The following is a 27,270-nucleotide window of genomic DNA, read 5'->3' on the forward strand; positions in this document are numbered from 1 at the left end:
TATTGTCTAGGGTAAAGACCTGATCACATAATTGTATTTTGATGAAGGCATACCTTCCACAGTCATCTAGTAGAAGATCCAGGAGCACGTGCGGGATTGTACGGTGGACAGCGATGGAGGCCCCCTTGGAGCACGAGTCAGGATTCGAACTATGGAACCAGGTGTTGAAGTATCTATCTGTGATTTCTGGAAAATGCCCGCTTTTGAAGTGTGTCTCCTGTAGAAATAATATTTAACTCCCTCCCTGTGCATTCCATAAAGTATCTGGGCTCTCTTCTGGGACACATTTAAGCCTCTAGCATTTGGGGTTCCAATCTTTAAGGTTTCCATGAAGTGCGTGTAGTTGGGAGTTCCTGGAAGGAAAGCACAAAGAGGGATCTAGGAGCATAGGGGAACAAGAGGGGAGGTGGAGAAACTGGGGGGGGGGGGGGGGTTCAGACGTAGACAGGTACACACACAGTACTTAGGGTATTAACGTAATCGGGGAAACTAGTAAATAAACATAACCTATAGGGCTATATTCAAAGCCCACGACAATAGTAGGGAGGTGTATATCATGTGTGCAGGCTAGCTGAACACGCTACCCTAAACGGAGAGATGCCTAACTTTCTGGCAAGTTCTCGTCCAAGGCTCTTGCGCTATTTAGAGTGCATTTGTAACAGGTGCAACCCAGCAAACCAAATATTATATAGCTTTTTTATGTCTGACTTGTTCTACAGAAAAAAAACTTCATGTGTACAGAAATATCCCTTGATTTTGCACCGCTGTCTACTAAGCGGCATAACATTTTTAAGATTTTGTTGATTGAGCTGTTTTACGGCTTATTTTTTGCAGGACAAAGTGTGGTATCCATACTAGGACTTGAACAAATGGTAGATTTCCTTTAAAGCAAGATCTTGGAATAGACTGGACATAAGAAACACACTTCAGGTGCTTCCACTGATTTTGCATTATGGTTTCATTTAGTAAGTTACATTCTAAATGTTTTAATTAAAGCATATGATATGAACTTATTGGGGGACCTGTATTATCGTATCTACTGCAAAAAATTGTCGGGAACTCATGTTTTTTTAGGCGCAAAAGTGTTGCGGATCATTTATGAGTTTGTGCCAGAAAGAACAGATGTTTCCGACTATCCTGATTTTTTTCCCCGCAAGTGGGCCTGGCCTAACTTTTTTCACATTATCCGGCACGTTTATGTGTATTTAGGCGCACAAAAGACCGGTAAAAAAATGGTCAGATAGCAAAATTGAGACGCAGTCCATGTAAGCTTTTGGCGCACATCTCATTGATGTCGGCATTTTTATGCCGCACGACTGATTAGTTCCGTCTACTCATTCATTACTTACAGCCGTGCACCATTTTAATACATCGGGCTGTGCTTTCAGGAGACTGATCTCCGATGCCGACAGTCGTGCTTGCAGCAGAATTAGTAAATCCCCCCCATTGTATTTTTTTAAATGTTTGACACCGGTGCAGTAACCGCCTCTAACACTTCCATATCGGTCCCTGGAAAAATTGTCTCACATGTAACTGGTCAGTGGTGCAAAATGGTTGGGGACCATTGCACTAAAATACTTATAGGGGTATTACGGGAATGTGTATGTCTAATACAAATACCCATAATGCTATAAATAAATGAATATAACAAACCTCAATGGGGCACATTTACCAAGGGCTTTGCACCAGTTTTCTGTCTGACTTTGCACATTCTTTCTAGTGTAAACTTCTTACACAGGTATTTCACCCCATAGCGCAATAAGACGTACCCTTACGTCTTGCTGCGCATGGGGGAGTGTGAAGAGGGCTCACTGCTTGCACCGGTCGCGGGTGTTAACCCTTTGATCGCCGCCGGCAAAGCTGCCGGCGGCATTAAAGAGCCGGCGGCGCGTGGGTGCCACCATCTTGGCTGCGATCGTCACTCCCCGTGACGTCACCAGGGAGCGGCGATCCGTTGTCATGACAGCCCCGGATCACACAAAGATCCGAGGCTGTCATGATCGAGGCCATCTATTACAATGTGCGATCTGCACATTGTAATAGATGGTATGCAAAATCCCCATATACTGCCATACTGCAGTATGGCAGTATATGGTAGGATCAATCAGACAACCTAGGGTTAAAGTACCATAGGGAGTCTGAAAAATAGTAAAAAAAAATAAATAAAAAAAAGTAAAAAAAAAAATTATATTAAAAAAACATAAAAATTCTAATCACCCCCCTTTCCCTAGAACTGATATAAATATAAATAAACAGTAAAAATCATAAACACATTAGGTATCGCCGCGTCCGAAAATGCCCGATCTATCAAAATATAATAGCCGTTTTTCACTGTGTTTTACCCCGTAGCGGAAAATAGCGCCCGAAGTCGCAAATTGCATTTTTTAGCCATTTTGAAAAATAGAAAAAAATCTATAAAAAGTGATCAAAAGGTCGCAAAGTCCTAAAAATAAAAGCGTTGAAAACGTCATCAGAAGGCGCAAAAAATGACACCACCCACAGCTCTGTACACTAAAGTATGAAAAAGTTATTAGCGCAAGAACACTCTAAAATGAAGAATTTTTTTTCTGTACAGGAGGTTTAAATTTTTGTAAATGTATGAAACCATTATAAAACCTATACAAATTTGGTATCCCTGTGATCGTATTGACCCAATGAATGAAGTAGACATGTCATTTGGGGCACACAGTGAAAGCTGTAAAAACCAAGCCCACAAGAAATGGCGCAAATGTGTTTTTTCATAATTTTCACTGCATTTAGAATTTTTTTCCCGCTTCCCAGTACACGGCATGGAATATTTAATACCATCAGTATGAAGTGCAATTTGTTACGCAGAAAATAAGACATCACACAGCTCTGTACATGGAAAAATAAAAAAGTTATAGATTTTTGAAGCTGGGGAGTGAAAAATAAAAACGCAAAAACGAAAAAGGGCCTGGTCCTTAAGGGGTTAAGAAGTGTCTGCACCACAATTATGACGCATGCAGCCGTTTTGTGTCGCAGCTGCACTAGGCACCATGCAACGCAAATTAGGGGGCGTTCCAGTGCTCAGACAGACCATCTCCAGATTTAACATGCAAGTCTGAGAGAAGTGTGTCGCACGTCCCATGTTAAGGAAAGACCAGAAAAAAATAGTGCATTAGGCCCAGTTCAGGAAGCACCAGATTCTTGAAGAACAGGCGCCAGACATCATGAATCTGGCGCCCCCTGCATTATACACATGCAAGCCACTCTTAGTGCAGTCTGTTACCTGTTGCTCTGTTACCGTAGTAATGATGGTGACATTACTCACCATAAGGCTTCATTCACACAAACGTGATTTCTCCAGTCCCGTATTACCGTGCCGTATGTGCCCGTATATACGTGACGTTTATCATCCATATGCAGCACGTATGTAACCCGTATTTTATACGTCCCCATAGACTTCTAGGGCAAACGGAACTGAAATACGGGAGAAAACAGGTCATGCTCTATATATTTATACGGCTAGTATACAGTACTGTACGGAACAGTGTTAACAACAGCAATATAAATGGTCAGACGTATTGTCCATTGATATGAATACAGCCATAGGTCTTGTGAATGCAGCCTAATACTGACCATACTGGATGCACTGCAACCAACCAACTACAGCCAAACTAGTGGTAATCACATGACCTGCCCAGGCATGTGCAGCACATGTGATGTGGACATGTGACCAGCAACATCTTCTGTTCTGTGTCTCCTCCACAGGGACAAAATCACAGGACGACTGATTAACGCCTTAGTGACCACCTTCATTTGCACCTTGATGACCAAGGTCTATTTTTCAAAACCAGCACTTGTCACTTTAACTTACTTTAACTTTAAGCTTTAACTTACAAGTGTTTTTGAGTTTGTTCTTTCATTACATTTTGTACTTCATAATAGTGGGAAATTTTGGTTGACACCGTATTTTTTGAACTATAAGATGCACTTTTTAGCAAGAAAAAATCTTGCAAAGGTCAGGAGGATCCAGCACTGCCAGACCCTTCTGACCGCTATAATGGAGATCGGGTGATGCACCCAATCTCCCAGAGAGGAGAGCATCCGCACTGTTCTCCCCTCTCCCCAGTGTCCCACAGGTACAGGACCTGCGGTGATGTCAGAATCATGTGACTGATCACATGCTTCTTACATCACCACATACTGCCGAGTATGGGGACATGCTGCCCTAGGACAGGGTAAGAAGAAGAGAGAAATAGGGGAAGTGTGTGTATAGCTGGGCTGTGTGTGTGTATATAGCTGGGCTGTGTGTGTGTATAGCTGGGCTGTGTGTGTGTATAGCTGGGCTGTGTGTGTGTATAGCTGGGCTGTGTGTGTGTATAGCTGTGCTGGGTGTGTGTAGCTGGCTGTGTGTGTGTAGCTGAGCTGTGTGTGTGTATAGCTGAGCTGTGTGTGTGTATAGCTGAGCTGTGTGTGTGTTCTGTGTGTATAGCTGAGCTGTGTGTGTGCTTTAGTGCGACCAGCAGGGATATTTTAATTGGTGTAAAATATATATTTCCTTTTTTGCAAGCCTAAATCTGGGGTGCGTCCTATAGTAAGAAGCTTCTTATAGTCTGAAAAGGTGAATTTGGTAAACATTTTCAAAAATTGTTTTCAAACTTCTAAATGTTCTGTGTTCCAAACTCATAGCCTTACTATCCAAATTAGTTACTAACTAACATTTACCATATTTCAGCTTTGTGTTATTTAAAAGTGTCTTTTTGTTTTATTACAACGCTAGAAAGATCACAAATCAAACAGCATTCTCTCAAATGTTCAAGAAAATTTTTGAATCAATTATTGCAGGCAGAGGTCGCACTAACATTTTTCCAGAAGGGTAAAAATACTCCTCTCACCATTTTTGAGGAGTATTTTTACCCGAGGAGGAGTATGAAAATTTTGGTAATACGCCGTGCACACTGCGCACACACTCCACTCCACACTGCGCACACACTCCACTCCACACTGCGCACACACTCCACACCACACGGCGCACACACTCCACTCCACACGGCGCACACACTCCACTCCACACTGCGCACACACTCCACTCCACACTGCGCACACACTCCACTCCACACTGCGCACACACTCCACTCCACACTGCGCACACACTCCACTCCATACTGCGCACACACTCCACTCCACACTGCGCACACACTCCACTCCACACTGCGCACACACTCCACTCCACACTGCGCACATACTCCCCTCCACACTGCGCACACACTCCACTCCACTCCACACTGCGCGCACACTCCACTCCACTCCACTACACACTGCGCGCACACTCCACTCCACTACACACTGCGCACACACTCCACTCCACACTGCGCACACACTCCACTCCACTACACGCGTCTATGACGCGTGGTGAGGCGTTAATGCGACCTCTGATTGCAGGGACCATTTAATTTCTATAGCGGTTTTGGAAGGTCTGTTAACAGAAAATCCCCACCTCGAACTATTCAAAACAGAAGGTAGGAAGCGTGTTAACCCTTTAAGTATTTTACAGAAATTCAAATAAAATGAAGGTTGAATTTGGAATTCACTAATATTTATCATTAATACATTCATTCAGCCTCAAAATGTAACAACATTAACTGAATAAAAGTAGAAAATGCATCTAGGAATATATTGTGCATTTTTTTTGAGTAAGAGGATACCCCATATGTGGATGTGACCTGTTGTCAGGGCAGATGGCAGGCGCGGAAGGGAAGGAGCCATTGATATTTTGTAGGGCAGAATAGTTTTCAGGTGTCATTACGTGTTTGTAGAGCCCCTGGGGCCACTTTCCCACATGGCATTTTGGTTGTGTTTTAAAACAAAATCCAAAGGGTCCACCTGTGATTGTATGTTGAGGTAAGATTGCTTTTCCTTTGTGTTCAGTTAACGTGTTGGAAACACAAAGGGGCACATTTACTTACCTGTCCGGCAAAATGTGCACCCAATATCCTGCATGGGTCGCTTCCTCACTCAGGTCCAACGGAGTTCACCTTCTTCCTGGTGCATGTAAGTGCATTGTCTTGCAACACAATTTGAAAGTTAAATCCCGCCCTCAGTCCATTTCTGCTGTATGCCAACCCAGCTGCGCCAAAATCCTATAGTGTGCGACACAATCCCAGCATAGACCCATGTTAAATACCTGCCAAAGCCACGCAATCCCCGAAAACATCAGAAAGTCCGACAAAAGTGAGCAGCGCGACCCTTACTAAATAAGCCCCAATGTTACCAAAATATGTGATCACGAGTGGAGCCTTTGGATTGCTTTTCCAAATGTAACCAATTTGCCACATGTAAACGTGGCCTTTAGGTACTACAAACCCTTATCCCAGAGAATTTGTAAACGTTATCATGTGGTATAGGGGGCATATTAACCCCTACGGGACTCAGCCTATTTTGGCCTAAAGGACGCGGCCCCATTTTTCAAATCTGGCCTGTGTCACTATAAGTGGTTATAGCGTGGGAACGCTATGAGATATCCAGGGGATTTTGAGATTGTTTTCTCGTGACACATTGTACTTCAAATTAGTTTAAAAATTTGGATGAAATCTTTTGCGTTTCGTTATGAAAAAAAACAAAATTTGGCAAAAATTTTGAAAAATTCTTTATTTTCAACGTTCTAAATTCTCTACTTTTGATGCAGATAGTCATAGCTCCCAAATAAATTCATAACTTACATTTCCCAAGTGTCTGCTTTATGTTGGATGGTTTTTTAAGATTCCACATATTTTACTAGAATGTTATGAGGCTCAGAATTTAGGTATCATTTTTCAAATTTTTTGTAAAATCGCCAAAACCCGTACTTAGATGTACCTGCTCAACTTCTAATTGACACTGAGAGGCCTAAATAATAGTGAGACTCGTAAATTACCCCATTGTGGAAACTACACCCCTCAACGTATGAAAAACTACTTTTAAGAAGTTTGTTAACCCTTTACGTGTTTTATAGGGGTTAAAACAAAACTGAGGTGGAGTCTGCAAATTGTAATATTTTTTCACAATACACTCATTTTGGATGGAAAATTAAACATTTAAAATGGATTAAATAAAAAAAGGCTCCACAAAGTTTGATACCCAATTTCTCCCGAGTACACGGATACGGCCGGGCATAGAAGGGAAGGAGGCGCCATCCAGAGCAGATTTGCTATGTCACATTGTACAGGCTATAATTTTTTTCTTTTTTTTAATGAGGACCTATAGGGGCTTATTTCTTTTGCCACATGAGATGCACTTTTCTAATACATAATTTTGGAGCCTCTATAGCTAATTGGTGAGATTTAATTAACTCTTTGTTGGTGGAGGAAATGAAAATCATCAATTTTTAGGAAAATTTTTATGTGTTTTTTTTGTCCGTTAACCATACCGTAAAAACAGTATATTATTTTTATTCTATGGGTCGCCAAGATTATGAAAATACTTCATTTATATATATTTTAAATTTTTTACCATTTTTACTGAATAAAAAGTAATTTGGCAAAATTGTTGTTAATTTTAGCATCACCGTCTTTCATATGTATAACTTTTTTATTTTTCACCTCACAAATCTGTTTAAGGGCTTATTTTATGCGAGAATGATTGCTCTTTTTAGTGGTCTTATTTTAGATTGCGTAACTTTTTAAAATCACTTTTTTTAGAGCATTTTTAAAGGGCATTAATAAAAAATCATCTTTTTCAGAGAGAGTTTTTTTAGGTTGTTTTTTACGGGGTTCACTTTGCGGATCTAATAATGATTCTGTTTTATTATGCAGATTGTTACGGATGCAGGGATACCAAATATGTGGGGGTTTTGTGTATTTTATTCAATTGTACTGAATAAAAACTAATTTGGAGAAAATCTTATTCATTTTAGCATCACCATCTTTTTATATGCATAACTTTTTTATTTTTTGGCTGACAAATCTTGTTAGGGGCTTATTTTTTGCGAGAACAGTTGTTCTTTTTAGTGGGCTTATTTTAGAGTGCATAAAATTTTTTAAATCACTTTTTAGAGCATTTTTTATAGGGTATTAATTAAAAATTATCTTTTTTCGGAACGGTTTTTGCGTTTTTTTCCTCCGGCGTTTACCGTGCGGGTCCAGTAACAATTCTGTTTTATTATGCAGATTGTTACGGACGCGGCAATACCAAATATGCGGGGGTTTTTTGTGTTTTTATGTTTTTTATACTTTATTACGTTTTTTTATGGGAAAGTGACATTTTAGGGGCTTATATTTTATGTATTTATTTTTTATTTATTATAACGTGTAGTGTTAACTGTTTTTGCATTTTTTTACTTATACATACTTGAACTTAAACCAGTGATGCTCTGATCACTGGTTTAAGTCCAATACACTGCTCTACAATACCATTTTATTGTAGAGCAGTGTAAACTGTCTGAGCAAGCTTGCGCATGCTCAGACAGTTTGCAGTCAGACCCGGAAGGGATCTGGCTGCCATGGAGACCGGGCAGCTCCGGGGCACATGCCAGTCCTCGGAGCTGCCCGGAAGAGGATCGGATCCCCCGGTAAGCGGCACGGGGGATCCAATCCACAGCAGGAACACCCTTACACGCCACGGTCATGCTTGACCACGGCGTGTAAGGGGTTAACACCCGCGATCGGAGTCGGCTCCGATCGCGGGTGTTACAGCGCGGTGTCAGCTGTGATAGACAGCTGGCAGCCGCTGCTTCTGGTACCGGCTCCGTTCGTGAGCCGGTCCCAGAAGCTGGACGTTAAAGCTGGACGTTATACTACGTCCCGGTGCGCTAAGCATCTAGCCCCGGGGACGTAGTATAACGTCGTGGTGCGCCTAGGGGTTAACCCCTACAGGACTCAGCCTCTTTTGGCCTTAAGGACGCGGCCCCATTTTTCAAATCTGGCCTGTGTCACTTTAAGTGGTTATAGCTTTGGGACGCTATAAGATATCCAGGGGATTTTGAGATTGTTTTCTCGTGACACATTGTACTTCAAATTAGTTTAAAAATTTGGATGAAATCTTTTGCGTTTAGTTATGAAAAAAAACAAAATTTTGAAAAAAAATTGGAAAAATTCTTTATTTTCAACGTTCTAAATTCTCTACTTTTGATGCAGATAGTCATAGCACCCAAATAAATTCATAACTTATATTTCCCAAATGTGCTTTATGTTGGCATTTTTTTTTTTAAGATTTCACATACCCATATTTAGATGGACCTGCTCAACTTCTAATTGACAGTGAGAGGCCTTAAAAATAGCTAGACTCATAAATTACCCCATTATGGAAACTACACCCCTCAATGTATGAAAAACCACTTTTAAGAAGTTTGTTAACCCTCTAGGTGTTTTATAGGGGCTAAAACAAAATGGAGGTGCAGTCTGCAAATTTTAATATTTTTTCCCAATACACTCATTTTGGGTGGAAAATTAAACATTTACAATGGATTAAATGAAAAAAGGCTCCACAAAGTTTGATACCCAATTTCGCCCGAGTACACCGATACCCTATATGTGGTGTTATCCTGCTGTATGGGCGCAGGGACGGGCATAGAAGGGAAGGAGGCGCCATCCAGAGCAGATTTGCTATGTCACATTGTACAGGCTATAATTTTTTTTCTTTTTATAATGTGGACCTATAGGGGCTTATTTCTTTTGCCACATGAGATTCACTTTTCTGGTAGGTAATTTTGGGGCATCTATAGCTAATTGGTGAGATTTTATTAACTCTTTGTTGGTGGAGGAAATGAAAATCATCAATTTTTAGGAAAATTTTTATGTTTTTTTTTTTTTGTCATTAACCATACCATAAAAATAGTATATTATTTTTATTCTATGGGTCGCCACGATTACAAAAAGACCTCATTTATATAGATTTTTAATTTTTTCCCATTTTTACTGAATAAAAAGTAATTTGGCAAAAATGTTAATTTTAGCATCACCGTCTTTCATAGGCATAACTTTTTTATTTTTCGCCTCACAAATCTGTTTACGGGCTTATTTTTTTGCGAGAAGGATTGTTCTTTTTAGTGGTCTTATTTTAGAGTGCATAACATTTTTTAAACCACTTTTTAGAGCATTTTTTATAGGGTATTAGAAATAATAGAAAATTATCTCCTTTTTTTAGCTTTTTTGTTGTTTTTTTTTACGGGGTTCACTTTGCGGTTCTAATAATGATTCTGTTTTATTATGCAGATTGTTACGGACGCAGGGATACCAAATATGTGGGGGTTTTGTGTATTTTATTCAATTGTACTTAATAAAAACTAATTTGGAGAAAATCTTGTTCATTTTTGCATCACCATCTTTTCATATGCAGAACTTTTTTATTTTTCGGCCGACAAATCTGGTTAAGGGCTTAATTTTTGCGAAAAGAGTTGTTCTTTTGAGTGGGCTTATTTTAGAGTGCATAACATTTTTTAAATCACTTTTTACAGGTTGAGGAATACAGTCCCCGGGTTACATACAAGATAGGGTCTGTAGGTTGGTTCTTAAGTTGAGTTTGTATGTAAGTCGGAACTGTATATTTTATCATTGTAATCCCAGCCAGAACTTTTTTGGTCTCTGTGACAATTGGATTTCAAAAATGTTGGGTTGTCATAAGAATCAATATTAACACTAAAGCTTCATTACAGACACCTGTGATAACTGTTACAGCTGATCAGTGTAGCCTAGGACTAAAGTACAATAAATTACCAATATCCAGAGGTCCGTTTGTAACTAGGCGTCGCATGTAAGTCGAGTGTTCTTAAGTAGGGGACCGCCTGTATTCAACATTATAAGTGCAGAAAAGTTAGCAGCCTCAAACTTGCGAATTTTAAGAAATAAGTGTGATAAATATTTTGTTAGATTTCTTATCCAATTTATTAAAAGTTAAGTTTTAGGCCTGACTGATAAGGCTCCACTCTGTTTCAGGACAGTTCTTGTAAATAAATTATTGAATTGCCTTGGCAGTCCTAAAAGGGCTATCTTTTGCGTTTCAGATCTTTGAACATTTGCAACAGCTCAATGGGGGGGATGTATAAAAGCACTTGTGCCACAATTCTGTTGGTTTTGCGCCTAAAACACTACAGTTATCAAGGCTTAGGAGCGTGGCCTTCTGGAATAAGTAGCGTGGCCTTCTGGAAAATGGGTGTACCATCACTAGAAAGGGTGTGGCTTATGGGAAATCATCCGAGCTCCCAAAATTTTAGGGCACAGTTTACACCAACTAAAAGTAGGAACCAACAATATTATCCTGCACCAGAATTCATCATCACAGTTATAAATCTGGTACAGCCAAAGGACAAGTGTTTTCCAGCTAGAAACTGGCGGAACCTGAGACACATTGGGGCGTGACCGTGGCATTTAACTTGCTTTTGGGGGGTTCTTTCCCCCACGATCCGCTGAGGCTGACACTGCTAATACCCTGCAATACATCAGTATTGCAGAGTATTATGAACAAGCAATCAGATGATTGCTTGTTTATGTCCCATGGTGGAAATAGTTAAAAGGTTTAAAAAAAAAAAAAAATTTCAATAAAAATTAAAGTAATAAATCAATAAAAATGTCCATAAGCCCCAAAACATATAAAGAGACATATAACGCCCAACAAAGTCTAAATCATAACACAAACCCCACATATATAGTATCACTGCATCCGTAACAACCCATAGCATAAAATTTTATAATTATTGAACCCGTACGATGAACGCCATAAAAAAAAATTCTTTTACCTATTGAATCCCACAAAAATGCAATAAAAAGTGATTAAAAAAAATGTACTCCAGAATGATACTGTTGCAAAGTACAACATGTCCCGCAAAAAACAAGCCATCAACCAGCTCTGTAGCCAAAAAAAGTAAAAATGTTATGCCACTTGGAAGACAGTGATACAAAAATGATATAATTTCCCCTACATTAGGGTTTTATTTGGCAAATTTAGTAAAATGTTAGAGAAAATGTACTCCTGTCCTCAAAAAAATGCCGTCACATGGCCCCAATAGCAAAAAAGCGAAAATTTTATAGCCTGCAAAATGGGCCAATTATGAAACCAAAATCCTGGCAGCTGCAGGTCCCTCCTTCTTTTCTGCGCTTCACCATGCACATATAGAACAAGTCACGGCCACATGTGGGGGGTTTCTGTACTCGGGAGAAATTGCATAACAAAGTGTATGGTTTTCTCTTTTTATTTTTTTGGAAATGTGTACATTTTAGGGCTAAATGAATGTATAACTGACAAAATTTGACCATTCTAAATTTCACCTCCATTTTGATTCAATTACTATGAAGATCTCAAGGGGTTAACAATCTTCCTAAAAGCTGTTTCTGATAGTTTGTGGGGTGCAGATTTGAAAATGGATTGGTTATGTAGGGTGGTTTTAATGCTAAATATTTAAAATTTAATTGAAAACAGTATTTATCCCCAAAATAGTCAATTCTGAAAATCCGGAAAAGCGATATTCTATTTGTAAGCCGCATGACATCAAAATAAATTATCCAGACATTTCAAAAATGATGAAAATGTAAAGTAGACAAATGGGAAATGTTATTCAGCAACTTATTTAGGTGGTAAATTTATCTGCCTGAAAACGCAATGATTTTGAATTTCGAAAATGGCAAATTTTTCAAAAAATGTATCATTTTTTCTTTTTTTTGTAAATAAATGTAAAACTTATCAGCCAAAATTTACCATTAAAATGAAGTACAACATGTGGGGAAAAAACTCTCAGAATCGCTTTGATAAGGAACAGAGTTCAAAAGTTATAACCATATAAAGCGACGGAAGTCAGAATCCAAAAAATGGGACTGAGCTGTAAAATGGCTGCGTCCTTAAGGGGTTAAACAGATAGGTATAAATGTTCCATATAAATATTGTCATTTATAACTTTTTATTGTTGTTATTATGTAGGACCATTATTATTATTATAATAAAATTATTATTTTACTAAATTATTACCATTTTGTTGCAGTTGTTGATCATAAACCAGGTTACACAAAATTGTTTATTGTATATTTGTATCAATATTTATTACTGTTAAACTAAAAGCAGGTTACACAAAATATATTTCCCAAGTGCACTAGTTGTTGTTCTCTAATATGTAGCAGTATTATTTATTACAGCGATGTTAATTTTGTTGAAGAAAACTAATCAAATAATTCAAATAATATTTATTGTATCTTACTGTATTATATATCTACGATTTAGTTATTACATGAACATATTCATAAATAGTGTAACTTAATTGTTTCATTTTTCCTTGAGACATATAGTGAGTATGGAAAGTATTCAGACCGCTTTAAATATTTAACCCTATGTTTTATTGTAGCCAATTGGCAAGATCAAAGAAGTTCTTATTTTTGATCATTAATGTACACTCTGCACCCCATCTTGACATAAAAAGAAACAGAAATGTAGATATTTTTGCTAATTTATTAAACAAGAAAAACTGAAATATCACATGGTCATGAGTTTTTCGCACCTGGATTTGGGGATCATCTGCCTCTTCCTTGCATCGGATTGTAACTCTGTATTATTTTACTTGAAACTGGCTGTTGTTTGTTAATTTAAAACAGCTAACAGAGTCTACTTGTGTTCTGACTCTGTACAATGTGTTATATTGTCTGATACTCAATTTCAATAAAATGAGTTAAAAAAAATTAGGAGCCTCTTAGGAACCTCGAGTGCTGCAGCAGTTTTTTTTGCATAACCTTGGCCTGAACTGCGCCTTGCCACAATTCTGTCTCTTAATTCCTTGCACAGTTCCTTAGATGTCATGAATCTCATGTGCTCTGGCATGCACTGTGAGGTCTTAAATAGACATGTGTGTGCCTGAATCAAGACCAATAAGTTTAATTAAACACAACTGGACTCTTATGAAGGAGTAGAACCATCTCTGGGAGGATCAGAAGGAAATGGACAGCATGCGATTTAAATATGAGTGTCCCTGCAAAGAGTCTGAATAATTGTGATATTTCAGTTTTTCTTGTTTAATAAATTAGCATCAGACTGTACATTAATGAATTAAAAATGTCACTTTTTATCTTAGCTTTCAAAAATGTATGGACAAAAGCAATAACCTGATGACAGCAATAGTGGGCAGAAGCGCTGTAGGTGCCTATGGTGGCATTAGGTCTAAAAACACCCCTGCATACTACACTATTTGATTTTACTAATTATTTTCTGGTTTGTCTATTTTAATTTGACATACAACCTGTTTAAATGCATTTTTTACATCATTATTCCTTAAGCTGTATATAAAAGGGTTAATAAAAGGTGCAATGATAGTATATATGAGGGACAAAAACTTTTCTCCATCCATTCCATAACTTGACTTTGGTCTTGAGTACATAATAGTAGCTGACCCATAGTACATTGATACAACTATCAGATGGGATGTACAAGTGGAGAAAGCCTTTATCCTCCTCCCGGCAGAATGGTGCTTGATAATTGTCCAGATGATATTTGCATATGAAATTGCTGTCAATAAAAAAGGCACTATAACAACAATAAAAGTGATTATTAGAGCAGTAATCTCGATAATCTTTGTGTTTTTACAAGCCAGGCTCAACAATGGCGGAATATCACAATAAAAATTGTTGATTCTGTTGGAGCCACAGAACGGCAATGAAAATATGAGGTTTGTTTGTAAAACACCAACAGTGGTCCCAATAAACCAACAACTAAACACCAACCTGATACAAACCGCCCTTCTCATAATATTACTATAATGCAAGGGATGGCATATGGCGTTATATCGATCATAGGCCATGAATGCCAACATATTGCACTCTGCACTACCGAGTAACAGAAAACAGAACATTTGTATAGCACAACCATTGAAGGTGATGGTTTTGTGATGGTGGAGAAGGTTGATCAACATTTTGGGAATTATATTTGATAGATAGCATATCTCCAAAAATGAGAAATTGGCAAGGAAAAAATACATAGGAGTTTGAAGATTTGGACTAAGTCTATACAGAAAAATGATAAACATATGAGCGAGGAGTGAAATCTTAAAGATGATGAGAAAGACCACAAAGAGGAAATATTGAAGCTGAAGAACATCAGAAAATCCAACCAAGATAAATTCAGTTATGGTTGTCTGGTTTTCTCTTTCCATATCAAAGTAATATTTTTGTATTTCGCTGCATAAACCAGCACCAAAACACATCACAACATAATTTGGTATCCAATTCAATTGAACTTTACAATGTTACCAGTATTGGGCTGATTTCAGATCCCAGTTGATGTCCACTTATAAATGTATCCAACATTATGTTATAATTATTAGGCACACTGAACATATCTCAAGGTGTAAGAGGCTATTTGTAAATTAATACTTACTGGCACAGATAGCCTTTTAAACCATCTCCGAACATTGTTTTCATCTGCTTGACTCAGTTGGAGGTGCATTCACTTGCTGGCAAGTTAGTTTGATGTTAAAATAGACAACTGGCAAATGTCACATAGGAGACCAAAACATTAGGACGCATTAGTTTTGTACCACTTAAAGCACCTAAAAAAGTAAAGAAAAATAAATAAATTGAACTCCTGAATGAAGAGGCCTGGACTAATGACCTGGCATCAATTTTTGGACATAGTGGTTTAAGTGTCATAACTTTTTTTTTTTTTTTGCGTGCTACCAGAAAAATGTTTGGAGTGGGTTTTTTTTTCATTACAAACAGGGCAAACAAGCAATGTTTTTTATAGTTTAGTAGGGATTTTTAAAATTTTATTGGGAAAAATTACAGGAGGAAACCACCTCCTGTGGGGTTGGATGGCTGACTATAGCTGTAGTGGGTTTAGTCAGACCCAGCAGATCTGATTAACACACTCAAACCGGGCTATCACTGGTCTATAAAGCTGACAGCAGTGTTGATTTCTCGATTACCTGCATAGCACTACTTCATCAAGGAAAGGAAAAGGCAGATGTAGTAATAAACTAGTTCTACATTTTCCCTCTAGGTGTCCTGCTTCCAGATCTGCTGTCATTACTGCAGAATCTGACCCCACTCCAGCTGACGTCGAAAGTCAGTAGTCACTCGGCATTGAGTTAAAAATTGTAAAGATTCTAATACTAAACTCCTTCGCTTAACCACGTATTGAAATATATAAACAAATTAAATCAGAAACATATTAAGATATTAAGTATCCCTGCATTCTAAAATGCCCAATCAAGTTATCTCTTGTTGGGAGTGTGTTTTTATTTTCCTCATCATTCCAGTACATTTCAGAGAGCCACCTTACTGGGCTCAACTGGAATGAAAAGACCTGAGAGACTGGTGAGATTGCCACCGGAGGGAACTGTATTTATCAGACATGGATGTCTTATCTAATGTCTATTTTAATGGAAAATCTGCATTTCATGTGTGCTAACCATCAGTCAACCAACACATACTTCACCTGATATAATCAGATTCTCCATTTACTGTTTATCATATTCAAGGTACATTACGTGGAGAGCAATATCGTGTAGCTGTACCATAGGGTGTTCTATATATATATATATATATATATATATATATATATATATATATATGGAATTAGAAATAAGCTTATTGTCAGATTAATTATACATAAGGGATTAACCTGTTATGGGAAATGTTATCAAACAGATTTGTCACTATTCGGTGTTCATTTTTAATATACACAAGAGACATCGTCAGTTTGTGATTTATATTTTATTATTTAAATTTGTCCTTTATACAGTACTAGCTGTAGCCCCCAGTGTTGCCCCAGATAGGACATATTTACTTTAAGAGTATTACAGATAATGTAAGCGTCGCAGTTGAAAACATACTACCTCACACATAAGCTGCCTTATACTAAGAATTATAATGGCAGATTGATACTCCAGTCACAGTCAAAGCTGCAGTCATCTGAGATGATCTACCAGTGATTGTTACTACCGATGATTGTTGCTCTGGATCTGACTGGAGTATCACAGATGATATTATCGTGGGAACTAAGAAAATATCTCATATTACCTCAGATATTATTTTACATATTACCTCAGATACAACTTTATACATTGATACTTCAGTCAAAGCCAGAGCTGCAGTCAGACAGATGATTGCTGCAACAGATGTGACTGAAGTTTATAATGGAATGATAGGACTGACAATTTAAAACTTATTACCTCTTACATAAGCTGCTTTATACTAAGAATGATAACTGCAGTTTGATACTCCAGTCACAACCAAAGCTGTAGGCATCTGTGATGATCTAGCTGTGGATGTGACTGAAGTATCACAGATGATAAGAGCATCATGATTAAGAACATATCTTATATTACCTCACATATTACCTCACTTATGACCTTATATTACTTCATATCACCTCACATATTACTCCACATATTGCCTCACATTTTACCTCACATATTACTTCACAAATTACCTAAGATATTACCTCACATATTACCTCATGTGAGGTAGGAGAGTATGCTGTAAAGTTCCGTACCCTGGCTTCCGAGCTCTCCTGAAATGATTCGGCCCTGTATGCAACATTTAAAAAGTAAAAAATCAAGGATGCATTGGCTGCTCATGACCTGAGTGGTCTCATCACCCTGGCCACTCGGATTGGCATGCGGTTCATGGAGCGTGTCGAGGACTTACGTCACAAGCTTCCCCAAGTCTCTCCTCAACGTCTACCTCGCCTGGCTCCAGCCTTCCAAAAGCTGCTCCAGCCCCCGGCCTTACAGTCTACTGAAGAGCATATGCAGGTGGACAGAACCAGACTATCCTCCCAGGAACACTCCAGGCGATGTCAGGAGAATCTATGCCTGTACTGTGCCAGCACAAAACATTTCATTGGGGCTTGTCCTGTTGATCCCCAGCGTCTGGGAAATGCCAGCACAGTGTCAAGTGTTGAAGAAATCCTTTGTTCTGTACCTTCATCCCTTCAAGATACACTTCTATAAAGCCATGAATTTTTCTGTTTGTATACTCTGCCTTTGAGTAAACATCATGACAACATGTTTTGTTCTTCCCCATCTTCCCACATGTCAGTGGCATGAAATACCATTGACAATGGTAATATTGGCTCTTTATAAACACATTGGGGCACATGTATCATAGTTTCATCTAGGCAAATTGTCTTTTTTTTGCGACTTATCTCGTTTTAACAACTTTTTTTTGCATCTTTTTAGGCACATATCTGCACATGGTCCAGGGCAGGTGCAAAGGAAGTTTTTTTTTTTCATGGACCCGATTTTAACATGTAAATTGGAATTATTTAACATGCTTTAAATGTTTAACATTTTGCACAAATTTTTACATTTTTTTTTTTATTAGTTACTTCTAAGGGTGAGGTCACACGTAGCGGTTTAATTGCGTTTTTAATGCATTTTGAAACTAATTACAATAGCTTAGGATAGGTGATTTGCCTTATTTCATTACTATTAACATTTGTGTTTACAAAGCGCAATATAAATGTCGCGTTAATGCATGTGCTAACATTGCGTTTACTATGCGTTTTGTAAATTCAAATGTTAAAAATAATAAAATAAGGCAAATCACCTCTCCACAGCTGTTGTAAAGCTGTAGGCATCTGTGATGATCTAGCTGTGGATGTGACTGAAGTATCACAGATGATAAGAGCATCATGATTAAGAACATATCTTATATTACCTCACATATTACCTCACTTATGACCTTATATTACTTCATATCACCTCACATATTACTCCACATATTGCCTCACATTTTACCTCACATATTACTTCACAAATTACCTCAGATATTACCTCACATATTACCTCATGTCACTTAACATATGACCTTGAATATTATTTAATATAATTCCACACATATTACCTGTCAAGGGTGTCCCTGTGATCCACATCTTGGATCGCAGGCACACCCGTGCCCCTCTCCATGGTGCCCCGTCCCCTGGCCCGCACTAACCTTCCGCACTAAGCTTCCTTTATCATCATCCATTCTGCATACGATTTTGGCATGTCTGAGCACTATTTTGTGCTACACATCATCTTTACAATCTGTGGTTTGATATATCATATAAAATATTTGGTTCTCAGAAGGTCTCACAATTAGGTAAATTCAGGAGAAACTATAGATAGGTGAGGGTGCCAGCAGTGTTATCATCTTTTTTCTGATACTTATAATATATTTATATACAAAAACACACTGAATATGCTATGTTCTATTCTATACTATAATCACTTTATCTCAATCTGCTATACATTTGAAGGGGTTGTCCGATTGTTAACAAAATAGAAATAGCTGGCCCAGGTTTGGCAACAAAGATTCACACAATACACAAGTTGTACCAGATATCGTCAACTTGGGGGTTTTATTTTTAATTTGTACATGAATAAAAGTTGTATTTTAATCCCTAATTGCGACTTCAGTGAATAATCCCCCCATCCCCCCACAATATATATGATCTCCATGGTACAATTATAATGAGGCCAATGTTAACATAAAGTGATATTTATATAGAAGCAGAAATAAACAATGGTGTCTTATTGGAAGGTAAAATATACTTCAGGGATTAATCTGGTATTGAAAATCCCCTGAAGCAGCTGGTTCAGTATCCAGAGATTATAAATAACATAATACTGTATACACAGGAGACTAGACACAGCTCATTATCCAATTGTTGTTTATTTGCAGCTTTTATCCATTGTAATAATTAGATGGGTGAAGTTACCCATAAATGTGCCAAAAATGCATCAAATACACAGTTCAAAAATTCTATTGTAATTTATTATTAGTGGTGCAAAACATGGACATGTGTGTTTTTTCAAACATGTTTTTCACGCCTTTTTTAGTGTGTATTTTAATATATTTTTAAAGCATTAATAATATTTATAATAATAATATGAGCATTAGGCCTCATACACACAGCCATTTTTTAGGCTCTGCGGCCCCATTACTTTCATGCATTGAACTGTGAGCGAGGCGACTAACAGTGCCGCAGATAATAGGTCCGATTGCTTTTGGTCCCTTTAAAAATAGGGAGGCACAAGTTAAGGAGCTGAAACTCCAAAAACCTTTATCCAATATTAATTAGGATACCCTTGATTGAAAGCTGAAAGTGTCCATGTCCATTATATAACTATTACATTAATGTTTCAGTAAACGGTTCATAGAAACAAAATAAGCGGGCACTTGCGCTGCCCACAAAGATAATAATATAACATTAAAAACAAAAAATTAAAAAAGAAATGTCACAGCGGTTAAAGGCACCTGCCTTCATTCCCCACCGGATCTTTGTATCTGCACCTTAGAGAAATCTCTCCAGCAATATTCCTGCGTTCCTTTTAGTTGTCCTGAGTTCCCGTGTCTTGAGTTCCCGTGTACCTGTGTTCAGGACCTCCCATTGTTGACCCCGGATTGGACTTGACCTTGCATCTCTGCCACCTGCCCTGACCTTATGCCTGTACCTGACCACGAGACTGTCACCTGCTATGGTACCTTGACCTCGGCTGCCACCGCGGGCTAGTCCCACCTGTGGAACAACCTGGTGGTATCCCGCTGCAGCAAGACCATCCTGCTTTGCGGAAGGCTCTTGTGAAGACCAGGCGCCACTTACATTCAGGTCTCAGGTGTCAGCCTAGTACCACCTCCCGTGGTGGTCCAGAGGATCCACTCCTCTCGAATCCTGACATATGATCTCAATTGTACATTCTAAAAAGGTCAGTGGCCAAACAATGAGGCAAAAGTGCTATATATATATACAGTATAAACAATGGTTCATTATTGGAAGGTAAAATATACTTCAGGGATTTATCTATTACTGAAAATCCCTTGGAGCAGCTGGTTCAATATTCAGTGATTATTATTAAGATAATACTGAATACACAAGAGACTGGCACAGGCGCAGTTCATTATCCAATTGTTATTGCTTATTTGCAGCATTGCAATAAATAGCTGGGTGATGTTTTCCATAAATGTAGGGGAAAATACTTTAAATACACCTTTAAAAAATACTATTTTAATTCATTATCAGTAGCGCAAAACAAGGATTTGTGTGCTTTTAAAATCATGTTTTTCATACCTTTTTCAATATGTATTTGAATGCATCTAATATATAAAGCTGGATGTATTTGTGTGTGTATGTATGTACACTCACCGGCCACTTTATTAGGTACACCTGTCCAACTGCTCGTTAACACTTAATTTCTAATCAGCCAATCACATGGCAGCAACTCAGTGCATTTAGGCATGTAGACATGGTCAATCTCCTGCAGTTCAAACCGAGCATCAGTATGGGGAAGAAAGGTGATTTGAGTGCCTTTGAACATGGCATGGTTGTTGGTGCCAGAAGGGCTGGTCTGAGTATTTCAGAAACTGCTGATCTACTGGGATTTTCACGCACAACCATCTCTAGGGTTTACAGAGAATGGTCCGAAAAAGAAAAAACATCCAGTGAGCGGCAGTTCTCTGGGCGGAAATGCCTTGTTAATGCCAGAGGTCCGAGGAGAATGGGCAGACTGGTTCAAGCTGATAGAAAGGCAACAGTGACTCAAATCGCCACCCGTTACAACCAAGGTAGGCAGAAGAGCATCTCTGAACGCACAGTACGTCGAACTTTGAGGCAGGGCTACAGCAGCAGAAGACCACACTGGGTGCCACTCCTTTCAGCTAAGAACAGAAAATTGAGGCTACAATTTGCACAAGCTCATCGAAATTGGACAGTAGAAGATTGGAAAAACGTTGCCTGGTCTGATGAGTCTCGATTTCTGCTGCGACATTCGGATGGTAGGGTCAGAATTTGGCATCAACAACATGAAAGCATGGATCCATCCTGCCTTGTATCAACGGTTCAGGCTTGTGGTGGTGGTGTCATGGTGTGGGGAATATTTTCTTGGCACTCTTTGGGCCCCTTGGTACCAATTGAGCATCGTTGAAACGCCACAGCCTACCTGAGTATTGTTGTTGACCATGTCCATCCCTTTATGACCACAATGTACCCAACATCTGATGGCTACTTTCAGCAGGATAATGCGCCATGTCATAAAGCTGGAATCATCTCAGACTGGTTTCTTGAACATGACAAAGAGTTCACTGTACTCAAATGGCCTCCACAGTCACCAGATCTCAATCCAATAGAGCATCTTTGGGATGTGGTGGAACGGGAGATTCGCATCATGGATGTGCAGCCGACAAATCTGCGGCAACTGTGTGATGCCATTATGTCAATATGGACCAAAATCTCTGAGGAATGCTTCCAGCACCTTGTTGAATCTATGCCACGAAGAATTGAGGCAGTTCTGAAGGCAAAAGGGGGTCCAACCCGTTACTAGCATGGTGTACCTAATAAAGTGGCCGGTGAGTGTATGTATGTCCGTCAAAGGAATCTGTACCGTCACGTTTACAATCACCAAATTTTGCACAGTTTTTGCCTATGATTCAGGGAACGTCTTGGACCAGGTTTTGAGCTGAAATTTTTACCCCACTGTTTCCAAAACCCACTTATTAACCACCATATACAGAGCCATTGTCTGCTGCTGCTGTGGGATTTGGAAGCTGAGCCGTGATTGGTTGCTGTTCTGCCACAGGTCATTCATATGAGCTCTGAGCTTTGATTGGATACTACAGGCAATGAGTTCACGCCAACTTATGTGTGAGGTAACTAACCAAAGGAAAGCTAAGGAGCAGCACCGTGTAAAAAAGAAAAAGTTGGGTGCAGGTCTTCAGAAGAGGGTCCCCCAGATCCAGTATAAATTAGCAATGAAGCAGCACTCCTTTAGATAAAGTGAAGTGAATTTATTCCACCTTAATGATGCGACGTTTCATCTTTTCAATCAAGACAATCAGAATGTCTTGATTGAAAAGACGAAACGTTGTATCATTAAGGTGGAATAAATTCACTTCACTTTCTCTAACGGTGTGCTGCTTCATTACTAATTTATATATGTGTGAGGTAAGATGTATAGGGATGCAGAGATAGGGGGAGATTTATCGGAAAGGTCTGAGGTAAAACTGTTCCAGGTGCCCATGGAAACCATCAGCTATAATTTTATAAACAGCAGTGCAAAAATGAAACTTGAGCTCTGAGACAGACAGTCACTGAAAAAGACTGCCGGCAACAGACAGACAGTCACTGAAAGAGACTGCCGGCCACACAGACGACAGAGACAGCCTGGGACAGTCTATAGATACATATAAAATATTTTTTGTTAACCCATTCTATTTTGTTGTAGCTAAGAGCAGTTATTTACTATCCCGGGCAACGGGATAGTAATATTAATATAGGTGTTAGACCTTATGCACACGGCCATTGTTCATGCTCTGTGGCCCCATTACTTTCTATTGGCTAATGTCCACCACTGGTGCATGCATGGTGCCATGAGTGTGCCGACTGGCTGTGCCACAAAATTTGGTCACTAGACTGGTATTGGGGTGCCCCTGAGGCAGGGGCGCACTTGCCATGAGGCGGTGCGCCTCCTGCTCAACGAGGGTGCGGCATATATATTCATAGTGGCTTAAAAGAAAAATCTGATTCTTTCCCAATCTGTCTAATAACGATTGTATAAAGTCTTTCAAAAGGATCGTAACAGAAGAATTAGAGCGAATTCCGACAGGGAGTTCCAATCAAAATTTATCTAAAGAACGTAATGCTTTAAAAGATCTCCAAAAAGATACAGAGATCAGTAGTAATAAAAATAGTCATTATGGACTAGAGATGAGCGAGCACTAAAATGCTCGAGTGCTCGTTACTCGGGTCGAACTTTTCGCGATGCTCGAGTGCTCGTAACGGATAACGAACCCGATTAAAGTATTTTTCACTGAAAGAACACTAAAGAAGAACACATTGCAGATGTTTGCAGATGTTTTCACTGAAAGAACACATTGAAAGAACACAGTGAAGAACACATTGCAGATGTTCCGAACATCTTCTAACTTATCGGAAGACACGCGTGCCGAACGGTATTCTTCACAATAGTATGTGAAGAACAATATGTGTGAAGAACACATTGCAGATGTTTCCATACATCTGCAGCCTCAGCTCCTGCATGCCTGATCCAGCCTCCGCTCCTGCATGCCCGCTCCGTTTCACTCCAGTCCCAGCTCCGTTCCTCCACCGTTCGGCGCTCGTGTCTTCAGCTAAGTTAGCAGATGTTCGGAACATCTGCAATGTGTTCTTCACTGTGTTCTTCACTTAAATGATCCTGTGTTCACTGAGTTCACTGTTTTAATAGTAGTTTTCACTGTTCTTCACTGTCTTTTCTTAATTAAATGCTTGATCTCGAGCAGGGGAAATACTTGTCTGAGCAATGAGCCGTTCCGAGTATGCTAATACTCGACCGAGCAACAAGCTCGGACGAGTATACTCGCTTATCTCTAATAAGGACTATTATTTAGGGGAAATGAATAGGATTTTATCATATCAGACTACTTATTTAAAATTAAGAGACAATCCAGTTGAAAAATATAGGAAAGAATTATTCACCATTCTGAACGAAGCAAAGAAAAAAGGGATAATTAATAATAAGCAATTTGATTATCTCTATATCAAGTTCCCCAAAACACCTACAATATACTTTCTACCCAAACTACATAAGAATAAGACATCCCCTCCGGGACATCCAATAGTGGCGGGTATTGATTCAATATCCAGTCAAATATCTCAATACATTGATAAAAACTGTTTGTGTGCAGTACACCAGCTTATCTAAAAGATTCAGGATCCCTGTTACAAATCATCAAGGGGTTAAAAGTGGATACGGATACTATACTTTGTACTTGCGATGTGACTTCGCTTTATACATGTATTCCACATCAACAAGGTATAGCAGCCATTAAGGACACTTTGGAGAGAGGCGAAAACATTACTGCTGAACAGAAAGATTTTATTCTTGAGTTAATTAAGTTTCGATTGGAGTAAAATTATTTCTGGTTTGATGGGTCATTTTTTCTTCAGCAATTCGGGACGGTGATGGGGGCGAAATTTGCCCCCTGTTATGCCAATTTGTATATGGCCTTTTGGGAAAATAAATATATTTTTCATAATAACCCTTTTAAAGGTTATTTAAAAATGTATAAAAGATATATAGACGATGTGGTCTTCTTATGGCAAGGTACTCAGGAATTACTAGATAATTTCATCATATATTTGAATGAAAATGATTTTAACTTGTCATTTACTTCCAATTATAGCAAAACAAGTATCTGCTTCCTTGACTTGGAATTAATTAAAGAGAATAACAATATATGTACTAGAACCCATTTCAAGGAAACAGATCGTAATAGCTTTATTGAACATGGGAGCTGTCATTATGCTCCATGGCTAAAGAATATGCCCAAAGGGCAATTTAAACGTATTAAATGTAATTGCACTAAGGAGGAAGATTATAATAAACAATGCATACTCCTAAGAGATATATTCTTGGAAAGAAATTACAAAAGGGAAGATATTAATAGAGCCATAGTAGAACTTCAGGAGGAAAGTTCAATTAAAGAAACAAATACAATATCACAAAATAAGAATACGGCAATGGAGGATAGGAATAATTCACTCACTATCCCTTTCATTACGGACTACACAGAAGAGTCCCATCACATTCGGCGAATCATTAAGCAGAATTGGCATATTTTGAAATATGACCCTGTGATAGGACACTCACTGGCAGGCCCCAAGTTTATCCATCGAAGGTCCAAAAACATTAGGGACCATATAGTACACAGAAGTGTCAATAGTCAATTTTCTAATAAAGACACATTGCATACTGTTTTCTTTTTTTTTTTAGATGTACCCATTGTAAAGCATGTAGGAATATTGGTAGAATGAACACTGGAGGTGTCCACAACTTTTCTTCATCAGACAATTCCTTATCATATGATATTAAACACTTTTCCACCTGTGACACTGATCAAGTCATTTATATGATAATTTGTCCTTGTGGATTGAAATATATAGGAAGAACAATAAGAAAATTGAAAACACGGGTGAATGAACATTTTAGAAATATAAGGAAAGGGAAGCTGGACCACTCTCTATCTGCTCACTATGCACAACATCCCCAAAAAAACCCTAGAGGTACCACTTTTTTTTAGTTTAGAACGAGTCTCCTCACATTGGAGAGGTGAGGATTTACCGTATTTTTCGGACTATAAGAAGCTTCTTATTATAAGACGCACCCCAGATTTAGGCTTCCAAAAAAAGGAAAAATATATTTTACACCAATTAAAATATTTCTGTCGGTTGCACTAAAGCACAGCGCACACAGACATACATTTACACACACAGCTCACCTATACGCACACTCACACAGCTCACCTATACGCACACTCACACAGCTCACCTATACGCACAATCACTCAGCTCACCTATACGCACACTCACTCAGCTCACCTATACGCACACTCACTCAGCTCACCTATACGCACACTCACTCAGCTCACCTATACGCACGCACACACTGCTCACCTATACACACACACACACTGCTCACCTATACACACACACACACTGCTCACCTATACACACACACACTGCTCACCTATACACACACACACTGCTCACCTATACACACACACAGCTCACCTATACACACACACAGCTCACCTATACACACACACACAGCTCACCTATACACACACACAGCTCACCTATACACACACACAGCTCACCTATACACACTCACTCAGCTCACGTATACAAACTCACTCAGCTCACGTATACACACTCACTCAGCTCACCTATACACACACACAGCTCACCTATACACACACACAGCTCACCTATACACACTCACTCAGCTCACCTATACACACACACACAGCTCACCTATACACACACACAGCTCACCTATACACACACACAGCTCACCTATACACACTCACTCAGCTCACCTATACACACACACACAGCTCACCTATACACACTCACTCAGCTCACCTATACACACACACAGCTCACCTATACACAAACACAGCTCACCTATACACACTCACTCAGCTCACCTATACACACACACACAGCTCACCTATACACACTCACTCAGCTCACCTATACACACACACAGCTCACCTATACACACACACACACACAGCTCACCTATACACACACACACAGCTCACCTATACACACACACACACAGCTCACCTATACACACACACACAGCTCACCTATACACACACACACAGCTCACCTATACACACACAGCTCATCTATATACACACACAGCTCATCTACACACACATACACAGAACCACACACATACTTCCCCCATTCCTCTTCTTCTCACCCTGTCCCAGCGCAGCATGAGAGTATGAGACCTGCAGTGATGTAAGAAGCATGTGATCAGTCACATGATTCTGACATCACCGCAGGTCCCGTACAGTAGGACTTCGGGGAGAG

The 27,270-nt window shown here is 39.0% G+C and overlaps 1 protein-coding gene and 1 long non-coding RNA gene across 3 annotated transcripts; one reads left to right on the top strand and one right to left on the bottom strand.

The window, feature by feature from the left end:
- The first annotated feature begins 15 nt into the window (after positions 1-15).
- LOC140110334 (uncharacterized) lies at positions 16-25,919 on the top strand. 2 transcript variants are annotated; one of them, XR_011851422.1, is made up of 3 exons: positions 16-169; positions 835-930; positions 25,658-25,919. It is a non-coding gene; the product is annotated as an uncharacterized lncRNA (long non-coding RNA). The 2 variants fall into 2 exon arrangements; XR_011851421.1 differs by lacking the exon at positions 25,658-25,919 and adding an exon at positions 5,407-6,859.
- LOC140110333 (olfactory receptor 10A7-like) lies at positions 12,841-15,109 on the bottom strand. Its single transcript, XM_072132174.1, has one exon. It carries the CDS (start codon positions 15,107-15,109, stop codon positions 14,108-14,110), a length of 1,002 nt encoding a protein of 333 aa, XP_071988275.1. The 3' UTR covers positions 12,841-14,107.
- Positions 25,920-27,270: the final 1,351 nt, after the last annotated feature.

This window comes from Engystomops pustulosus, unplaced genomic scaffold (genome assembly GCF_040894005.1).
Source record: "Engystomops pustulosus unplaced genomic scaffold, aEngPut4.maternal MAT_SCAFFOLD_253, whole genome shotgun sequence".
Lineage (NCBI taxonomy): Eukaryota > Metazoa > Chordata > Amphibia > Anura > Leptodactylidae > Engystomops > Engystomops pustulosus.

Bases quoted from the DNA above. Each gene is read 5' to 3' on its own strand.
- LOC140110333 (XM_072132174.1), bottom strand. From the start codon at position 15,109: ATGTGTTTTGGTGCTGGTTTATGCAGCGAAATACAAAAATATTACTTT.